Genomic DNA, 11,135 nt, shown 5'->3' with positions numbered 1-11,135 from the left:
GGCTCTCACAGTATATACCATGATCACAATATATGGCATGAATACCTAGATATAGCAATGATATCCCTTTTTAAAAAGACTGCCATTCTGGACACAGCTTGGCAATTGAAATGACCTGTCAATATTGGAAAGCCAATTAGTAAATGCAATCTGTCGACACAGTTCATTATTTACACAAAGGGTGCTTATAGCTAGACTTGAGAAAACATTTTTGTTGTGAAAATAGGAACCATGGAGCAATGCAATGTGGTTAATATACAACAACTGCAAAGCACACTAACAAACAGTGCCAAAGGGCACTAAGACCATTCAGCAGGTGTGAGATGCATGCAAGTCACCATGAATACAGAAGATGTACCCAGTAATAACATACAGCAGTCGATTTTGTGTGTGCTTTCACTGTACTTAGAACATGCTCACCATGTGAATATCTCAGGTTTCATTGGTCCAGAGTTTACAGTTATTTCACCAGGTATAGAAATTTCATGAGTCCCAAGTAGCTGTAACCAGCTCAATAAATCCATACACACCAATCATAACATGAAAATGAGCCCTTTAACATGTTTATTTTTACATGAATCAAGCAATATACACCCTACATATATACATCTGTCTTGTAAAAAGTGCAGCTTGATGAAGTACATTTATACGGTGTCTTCCATTAATAGCTGTTTTGAAGTCTTTCAGTATTTTAAAATAAAAAGTCCAACTCAATCAACCCATCTTTGGAGACTTACAGTATAAACTGCACACATCTGGTTTCAGTATTGTTAGTTGAATGGGAAAAACATAATTTGAGAAAGAGCTGCTTCAGCTGGTGTTGATAACAAGTAATGTTGCAAAAATAAGTTAGTATGATAACAATAATGCAGTAAGTACTGAACTGAACTTACTTTGTAGAACAACTAATGAAAAATTTAAAAACAACAACTGTGACAGTGTTAAATTATTAACCCTGAGCTCCTCAAAACAAACAGTACCTTCAGTTCTTAGGAGCTGCTCTCCCCATAAGGGCTTTCTTGGTATTTTTCTCTGGATGAAGAAGAATGATGTAACATTTTGGGGCAAATATAGCGAAAAGGAGACCAAAGCTTGAAGCCAAGATGGCAAAAATCTCCACAGCGTCCGAGTATTTCCCAGGAGAGCTGACATAAGCTGGTATGAAAGCGATCCACACTGCACAGAAGATGAGCATGCTGAAAGTGATGAACTTGGCTTCATTGAAGTTGTCAGGCAGGTTCCTTGCAAGGAAAGCCAGCAGAAAGCAGACACTGGCTAGCAAGCCTATGTACCCCAAAAGGAAACTAAATCCAGTTATTGAGCCAACATTACACTGAAAAATGATTTTTGAGTTTTGATACTGTGTGTTTTTAAAAGGCACAGGGGATGCTGTACTCAGCCATATGATACAGATCAGAGCCTGGATGACAGTAAAGACAAACACAGTGCCTCTCTGTTGTGCAGCACCAAACCACTTCATGACATTATTGTCTGGCAGTGTGGCTCTGAAGGCCATGATGACAACAATGGTTTTCACAAGAATGCAAGATATGCACAAGACAAAACTGATTCCAAACACAACGTGTCTCAGCATACAGGTGAGGTGCAGTGGCTGACCAATAAACAGCAATGAGCAGAGGAAGCAGAGTATTAGAGAAAGCAGCAGCAGGAAGCTCAGTTCAGAATTGTTGGCTCTTACAACTGGGGTGTTCCTGTAGTAAATGAACACAGCTAAAACTGCAGCTGAAATAAATGCCCCAAATACTGATGCTGATGTTAAGGAGATTCCCAACGTCTCCTCATAAGAAAGATACTCAATTTCCTTCAGCACACACTGGTCCCTGCTTGGGTTCGACCAATATTCTGAAGGGCATTTGAAACACTCAATGCAATCTGTAAGAAAAAGAAACATTCATTCTGTTTTAATACCACAGATGTAATAACTATAGATTTTTATTTAAAGAGAAATGCATCTTACATACAGTACCAAAAGAACATTCATAAAGGCTGCTGACTGACTACTGAGAGAGTTGTTAAAACACAGTGAATTGTGTAAATAAAAGAATGTTGGACAATTATCTAAAAAACTATCAAATAATTATTACCTATGGGGATAACATAGGGTCCAGTTAAGTTAAAAGCATTTTGTTTTGTGGATGTTTTGCTATATTCATAATCAAAGAGTTGATTATGCCTTCTCCACACCTGAAGAAGGCTCCACGGCCGAAACGTTGTGTTCTCTTTCTTCTTTTTTTCAGCATGGAATAAACCTATTACTTGTTCCTAATCAAAGAGTTGTTTGTTAAGACAGATGACATGACAGATGAATTAATGTGCTGCCAAAGTACAAACAATTAACAGTAAAATCATATTAAATGACATAAGCAAACAACACATAAAACATTAGTTTGAGACAGGCCCACTGTCTGTTCCTCAGGCTGTAACAGGAGATCACATATTGGACTGCAGCTCTGTTGACTTTCATCTCCCCTCCGAAAGTAGAATAGGGAGCTATTCTGATTCTGGTAGTGTGCGAATTCTGAGATTAAATTTGATATTTTAGGGAAGAATATTTGTCTAATCCCTGAGTATTTCTTGCAGTGCAGAAGAAACTACACCACTGAATCTGTTTCTCCCTGTCCTATATGAGCAAACAGTTGTGCCTGTGTCGCCCTGTTTCTATAGCCAGGCTGTAGTCACTGATCCTCTTCTTTGTCAGCGTCTGTTTCTCTTTGCTGTCTCATAGGTTATATTGCATATAGCCAATAGTCCAGGCTCTCAGGAGACTACTTCCCTTATGTTAAAGTTGTTTAATGGAATTTACAGGACAAAACAACAATAAACTTAAATGGCATAATCAGCAACCCAGGAGAATATGTAGGGAAAGGAAGAAAGGAAGATAAACTTGCATCACCAATGTTTCTCTTTGTATAAATATACAACATCCTGTATACTGTATGTAAAGTTTGTTATCAATCACAATACATTCTAGCTCACAGACCTGATGAAATAGTGGAATATATCTTGTATTGTCTGAGGAGAGAAAATGGCAAAAGAAAGATAAAACAAATTAAAAAATACAACTGAATTAAGAAAAATGCTCTTTCAATTTCAATTAATGATGTGCTAAAAAATATTTACGTTCAAATGAGAGAGGCATGTGAGAACAAAAATGTTTTTGGTTAATTTTTCTCCCTGATGTTCTCTGAGGATCTTGAGAAAGCATGGATTGTCTCATTTTTAGAAATATGCACAAGCCAACAGACATAGAGCTCATTTATAGTGAATGTAGTGTTTAAATGAAATGATTCTCTGTACTTTTAGCATAGAACATAAATAAACATTGGTTTAAATTATGACACTCTTCCCACCTGTGTGGTTGCTGATCTCTCCCTCTGCACAAGACACACAGTCGAAACAGCAGAGGGGCTCCCCTTTCCTGGTTGCCTTCCTGGTGCCAGGCTGACAGCTTTCACTGCACACAGACCTGGGGGGCTAGGAAAGGAAGCATACATTTCTTAATTTAAAAGATTAAAAACAAAGGATTGTTTACAATCTGGGAAGCTAGAAAAGACAGCAGCATATTCAGATGAAGATGTGTAAATCAAGAAAGGATTCATGCAAAATCTTCTTTGCCAAAGACAGTGATTTTAGTGAGTAATTGTATCAATTAATTCTTTGAACCCAAATTCTTGAAAAATGATTGATCATACTGTTTTGTTTCGTATTATCACCTTTTTAAATGAATGAGGGACATAGTTCTAAGACAATGAAAAGGGAATGTTAAATTAGAGAAGAATTTGAGATGTTAAACTGTTCTTTGGGGGGAGGTGAAATTGTAATGTAGCACTTCTGCTTTTATGACTGCTGACAGCTCTCAACCTCATGGCCACTAAAACATCAAGTATGCTATCCCTTTATATTCATTGCATTGTTGTGTTAATTAGAATTTGACTGAGCTGTTGAAATGAGAATTAGTTTTGAATTTCTCCCAGAATATTGGAAAATGATGTAACTGCAGGGTGGAACACAGAATACAAGTGTTTTATATAACTTACACTGTCAGATTCAAAGTTCCAGAAGATTTTGTCCTCATTCAGAGTGAGCTCTTGTCCAGCAGGAGCTGATTCATCAAACAGACCGATTGTTACTGTTTTCACAGCCCCGTCATCGGCCCTCTGCCAGTTCATCACATCATAGATTGCAAGAGCATCTCCGTTCTCATCGAAGGACACCCTGTCTCCATAGTGAGTCATGAAGTTCACTCTCGCCAGGTAGTGCAGCAACTAGAAGAAATATAAACTAATTATTTAGTAATGAAATTAATTAATAATGGGTCAATGAGTTTCTGCAGTTCTTTATTGATTAAAACTTGTCTACACTGGAAAAGAGCTAATGTTTTCATATTAAAAAGTAGTTACTGTACAACTAATTAAAAAACATGAATACTCTATACAGGTATGTTAGACTGGCATATTTCATACTATATATATGTTTGCATATATGATTATATGTAATTTAGACAAATCTGAAACATTTTCTGCAGTTTTAAAACAATTTTTTTTCTAAGTATGCAGTATACTGTATCTCACCTGCCAGGGCTGCAAAGTTGTGATGTCTGCACAGGAGTTATTCTGAAAGGGCCCTTTTCCAGGCTCACAGGACATCAGATTGTGCAGGGAGTGTGCCAAGGCGTACACTGCTTTATACACGTTGTAGGAAGCCCGCAGTTCTGAAACATCACTGTAAGCAGTTTTGCTTTTTTCAATGTCTTCTGATCCTGTGCAGATTTTGCTATTCAAAACGTCTGACAAATTCTGATTATTTGTATTTTGTTGAAATTTGCAATCAAACATTGTTTCCCAGAACATATTAACTAAATTGTTTCTAGAGTCAAACACAGGGCGAATCTGAAGGAGAAATTTTTCCAGCCCTGGGATTTCTCCTCTACGAACTGCGATTCCTATAGTTCCACCTAAATAAGGCAGTAACTCCTTAGTATGGAACACAGGGGAGGAAGCCCAGGCTTCACTTGCAATCCACTGCCTGCCTCTGATGTTTTGCTGAACAATTTCTTCTGTCAGTGGAATCAGATAAGCTCCTGTAGAAAACACAGCAATAACTTTGGCAGATGACTCTTTGATGGTCCTGATGATCTTAAGAATTTCAGACTTGTCATTGTTACGAGGGAGGATTTCAGAGAAAGCTATGCAGCCAAATCTATTTACCTCCTCAGTAAAGATCTTCAAAGCATACAGCCCATAGTCATCATTGCTCACAATTACACCAATCCAAGTCCACCCATAATGCCTGAATATCTGAACCATGGCTTTGACCTGGAACGTATCACTGGGAATAGTCCTGAAGAAAGAGGGGAACTCCTTTCTGTTGCTTAGGCAAGAGCAGGTGGCATAATAACTGACCTGCAAATCAAAGAATGATTGCAATTATTTATGTTTTCACCATCACCTATTATGCTTTCTTTTTGAAATAAGAATAAAATGAGGAAATTTTTTAAAACATATTTATGCATATTTCTGTTTAGGAAGTACACTAATATTTCAAAGTCTCTTCATCCTTTACATAAAAAACCTATTAAACCTATTTCAGATGAAAAAAGAAAAATTGATTTTAACATATATAGCTACAACATCTTCAAGTAAAACTAATACTTGAACTAAAAAATATACAGTGTAGTTAGAAACAGATCTGTTACTCAATACTCTGATCATCTAATTACTGTACCATTGGGACCCGGAAGAGACCCAGTATTCTTGACACAGCGATAGAATTTGTTGACCCAGGATCTCCAACAATGGCTAAGACAGGGGGGGTCCCTGTACAGCTGTAGTCAGTAAAGGAGTCCTCCTCTCCGCTGATCAGAGCTGTTGTTGCCCTAAGAGCCACTGCCAGGTTCTCACAGTTGTCATACAGCCTGTATCCCAGTGTGATGTTAGGGAGAAGAGCAGGGTCTCTGTTTATTTCCTCAATAGCAAAAGCCATGCTCTGTGCCAGTTGAAATCCTGTAAAGTCAAAACTGAAACAAGACAGAACAATAAGTGACTTAATCTGTCTTCATGCATCATATTACAACAAATGAACAAAAATCATACTGAAAACATACTGGAACTTATTTTGTTCTCATACAGTATGTCACATTGTTTAGAAGATACTATAAATACAATTAGAACTAACTGATTAATTAATTAATATTTTTAATTACTTCATAATATAAAACAATAATTTTACAATGCAAATAAAATATAAAAAGAATTCCGAGCAATATATGATCTTTGTCTGTTTTTACCAATATGCAATATATAATACTTGCACAACTTTTTTTATTTAAAATATTTCTGAATTGTTTTATCTAAATACTGCTCATATGCAGATAATACTTTAGCTTATAATGTAGTAAATATTCTATTGTTTCAGGAAATGGTTATTTTGTCCCAGTCTTTATACCTACAGTAGGAGCAGTAGAATATATTCACTCACCGCTCACATCTCAATTGCTCAGGCTTAACAGTAAAAGACAGTTCAGGATACACTGTTTTAAAGTTTATTTCAAACATCCCACCCAAAATGATATCCCCTTCTTTATACAGCCCATACAAGTCAAATTCTTCTCTGAGTCTGCATGTGAGCACAATTTCAGTAACTGTTAACCCAACTAACCCCAAAGATACAAAAATAAGCAGACTGAACTGCATTGTTTCAGAAGGAATCAACGTGCTTTGTACCGAGGATAAAAATCACAGCTATATAGACAATGTCTGACTCCCTGAGGATGACATCATAGTTACACTTTCAGAACTGTGACTGTACTGTAGTTCACACATCACACCACCCAGATCATTTTGTCACTCACAAAATACTATTTCAAATTCCACTGAAAATGGGTTTTCTTGAGCTCTTGCTTTTCCACTAAGGGTAATCATCTGGGAATGCTACCCACACTGTAGCCACAGTAAAAGTTAAGTACCACAGCATCATGTAGTGTAAAAGATTTCTCAGACTGCAGGAAATACACAAAATCTATCTACAGAGGATCAGTAAAGTTTTTTTTCAATTTTTATACATTTAAAGGTTTTTGTCTTCAAACACTTACAAACAACTTTAAAAATCATATCAAAATAAAATAAAATCAATTAAAAATTAGGTGGTGTCGTGTCTGGCTTTAACACCGCAGATACTGAAAGATAGGAACAAATATTTTAAATTCTTTGTTGCATTCAAACTTTATAAAGATGCAAAGAGAAGAAAGGAGGGGGCCCCTAGTGGAGATCTACTGTAGAACAGCTGTAACACAGACAAGTTCACACAGTAAAGAAGGGGTGTCCTGAGTAACAGAGTGGGGACCCTCAGTTAAGAGGCACAGTAAAGAAGGGGTGCCCTGAGTAACAGAGTGGGGACCCTCAGTTAAGAGGCACAGTAAAGAAGGGGTATCCTGAGTAACAGAGTGGGGACCCTCAGTTAAGAGGCACAGTAAAGAAGGGGTGTCCTGAGTAACAGAGTGGGGACCCTCAGTTAAGAGGCACAGTAAAGAAGGGGTGTCCTGAGTAACAGAGTGGGGACCCTCAGTTAAGAGGCACAGTAAAGAAGGGGTGTCCTGAGTAACAGAGTGGGGACCCTCAGTTAAGAGGCACAGTAAAGAAGGGGTGCCCTGAGTAACAGAGTGGGGACCCTCAGTTAAGAGGCACAGTAAAGAAGGGGTATCCTGAGTAACAGAGTGGGGACCCTCAGTTAAGAGGCACAGTAAAGAAGGGGTGTCCTGAGTAACAGAGTGGGGACCCTCAGTTAAGAGGCAGTGTTTCCTCCTGGCTCTGCAGCAGGCAAGCTGGTGAGCACAGCACTTCCAGGACCTGCTTCCTCACTGACCTGTTCCCTGCAGTGGGATTCCAGAGCTCATCGGCCCTCATTCTGTCTCCACAGCTGCCTGAAGGTGGCAGCCAGCTGCAGGAGGTCTCACTCCTGGCTCCTCTCCTGCTGCTCCTGTAGCTCACAGCTGGGCGTGGAGGACTGAAGCCCCTGAGGACTGTGCTCTCCTGGAGTCAGAGCACCACAGCTCATCGCTGCTTCATCACAGCCTCTCCGTTCAGTTTCTCTCCTCTCCATGAGCTCCCGGGCTGCCTCGCCTCTCAAGTCAATGACACGCAGCAATTAAAGAGCACAGGTCCCTGAGCTAACTGTTACACTCAAAACAATTATACTAACAAGATGTTACTTGTTACTGAAAACTGCAAAACAGCAAAAGTATTTCAAATGTGAAATTGTTTTTCTATCTCAATCTTTATCTTTATATTATGTAGGCTTTTCATTTATAAAAATAATTTTCATTTTGCATGTTTGTTTCTTTCAGCAAATGTTGCAGTTATTACAATTTTTTAAATGATAAATGCTGAGCAATGTCTTTTTCTTTTGCAGCTGTTAATGCAATGCACATCAAATACGTCACTAGATCACTATGTCTATAATACAGTACTTTTAAGTGATACAGTTTCGTTCTTCATTATTCTTTTTAATATAAATAACTCAGCATCCATTTCAGAAGTGTAAGCACTTTGAAGTGGTCATAGAAAGACAGGTACAATCCTGAAGGATATATGGTTAAATTAAGATCTTGGAAATTCAGACTTTAAGCAAAAACAACAATTGTATTACTTACAGTTCAATTGGTTTTAAAATGCTTATAACTCCATATCACAACTATTTTGTTCTCTGTATGCATTGTATTGTCACTATACCACCAATAGTTGTCACAGGAATGGTATTTTTGTAAATAGCAGCATGCTGTCTATGTAATGACATAGAAGTTGCAAATATATTTAGTAACATTAGGTGGATTATGAATGAGCATTTAAAAAGAAAAATCATGAAACTCATTTCAATCACTGATCCATTCTTTAAGCAGAAACACAATTGTGTGTGATTTTCACTGGCATTTTAGTTATTTTGTTTTCAGATATTTCTTAAACCTTATAGATCTCTCTTTTGAAGCAGTGAATAAAGCCTTTTAATTTCATGATGTGACATGTAGAGGAGAACATTACATTATTGCTGAGGATCACCTGTCAACAAGTTAGGGATAATTTATATAAATATATAAATATATTGTATTAGCTACTATAATAATTATATTGACTGCTCATATATAGGTGCCCTTAAGTTGTTGTGAAGATTCTTTTTAATATAAATTAAAGATTGAAAAATAAAAAAGACTGGTTTCTTCTCACCACATTTAAGTTGTATTAACGACAATCAAAGTTGCAATGACAGCAGTACTAGTGGAGGCTTTGAGCAAATCACTGCTGTCAATCATAAACTGTACATTTGCTGTATTTTAACTCCTAATTAAAGTATATCAAAGAAATCTAAACATATTCCTGCATACATATATTTTCATAATTAAAATCTGTTCTTTAAATTCAAAGCATTTAATAGAATTTCCTATATACCACTATAATTCTAGTTACAGTATATGATATGTACTAATTTTCTCACACTATTCTCACACTTTCATGATCTGATTCCCCAATATCTGCTGTGAATTCCTGGGAGCCTACAGAAAAGTCAAGAACTGATTGTCATGACACTTCAGGATGTTAGATCTAAATTTGTCAAAATGTTCAGCAGTGCCTTTGCTGATATACTTTATACCAGTGGTGCTCTTCATATTAACAACTTCTTTCATCTGTCCTGTGCAAATAAGTGTGCAAAGGTGAAGGTCTGTCTCTAAGTCACAAGCCTGTACAGTACTTTTGCAAGATGAAAATATAAAAAAACAAAAGATTAAATAATTTATCACTTTGCTGTGAGTAATACCTCTTTGTCAGTGAAATCTATGGAGACTGCATCCCGCTGACCTTGAGACACCAGAGCACCTCACTCACTCATTACAGCAACTTTTATTACACTCTAACTGCTGTGCATGATCACCACAGAAAACCTTAGTCACAATCAAAATGAAATTAAACTCTTGCATTAACGCAACAGCAGCTGACTTTGAAATTTTCTATGGCATTACAATACTGAGCTCTGTCTGCATCGTTTTAACAAATTCTGTTTAACCTGTTGAACACGGTGACCATGTGTCCCTTTTGCCTTAAGACTCAAGCCTGTGTCTGTAATGTTTTGACTCCTCCATCTCATCATGTTTAAGACATTATGCAAGGCTGCAACACCTATGAAAACAATCAGGCTGTGATTAAAATGCTAGGGATGGGTCATTAGGTGACTTTATTCTGGATACCAGAATTTATACCAGAATTTGTTTAAAATTCTGGTATTTTAAACAAAATACAGGACATCAGATGCAAGAGAATCCTAAAGAATTGCAAGAACATTGGCAATGTGCTTTTGGAAGTAAGTCGTGCCTGCCTGTTCACACTGCAGACATTAAATCTTCCAAAGCATTTTAAATTAGAGTAGAAGGCTAACCCCCGCTGAAAAGACTATTTCAGAAATGTGCTATAAGGCTAGGTCTGGTTCGTTTCAAAGAGGTCTGTTTCCTGCCTGTTACATGCTCTTAGAAAGTACAAAAGGTAATTAATGAGAGGAGACCATTTTGTCTATCTTGCTTGTTTGGTGTTTAATGTTCTGCAAACTTCTATTCCTTTTTTAAAAGATCCTGTGACTGTTTCAGTTTCAATCACATGATTGTGGATTTGCATCCAGACTCCAGCAGTTCACTGTAAATAAGAGTCTCAAATCAAATATGTTAAATGCTAAATCTATATCTACTTCAAGATCTTCAAGTATTATTCAGGATATTGAATGCTTATGTAGTGGTCTGGAATTCTCACTGAGATGAAACAAACTTATTCTGTTTTCTGTTTTCAGGAATGCAGTCTACATAGAAACATGTTCACCTCAGGAATGTTTCATTACTCCACAGTGCTTTAGTGCTCAGTTGTTGAAGCGGGTCACCATACATTAAGAGCCCGACGTAAACGCAATGAACACAAAAAACATAAAAATCATTCAAAACAAGTTTTAGAAAATGAGCCCTTTAAGAACTTTATTTATATGCAGTTTATCTATAGACAGTATATGCATACATCTGCTTGTAACAAAGCGGTACATTACAAAGGACTTTTATACTGATGCAAAACATTTAGCTTTGAATATCTGGG

General features: G+C 37.1%; 1 protein-coding gene across 1 annotated transcript; it reads right to left on the bottom strand.

Annotated features, from left to right (window-relative positions):
* Positions 1 to 982: 982 nt before the first annotated feature.
* Positions 983 to 6,713, bottom strand: LOC148836987 (extracellular calcium-sensing receptor-like). The gene is made up of 6 exons (XM_088914224.1): positions 6,499 to 6,713; positions 5,746 to 6,037; positions 4,593 to 5,423; positions 4,059 to 4,286; positions 3,372 to 3,495; positions 983 to 1,893 (listed from the first exon to the last, which is right to left on the bottom strand). The coding sequence occupies exons 1-6, from the start codon at positions 6,711 to 6,713 to the stop codon at positions 983 to 985; spliced, it is 2,601 nt and encodes an 866-aa protein (XP_088770350.1).
* Between the last annotated feature and the right edge of the window lie 4,422 nt (positions 6,714 to 11,135).

The sequence above is a fragment of the Atractosteus spatula genome, chromosome 4, assembly GCF_055471065.1.
Source record: "Atractosteus spatula isolate fAtrSpa1 chromosome 4, fAtrSpa1.hap1, whole genome shotgun sequence".
Lineage (NCBI taxonomy): Eukaryota > Metazoa > Chordata > Actinopteri > Semionotiformes > Lepisosteidae > Atractosteus > Atractosteus spatula.
This window is presented reverse-complemented; position numbering and strand designations above follow the sequence as displayed.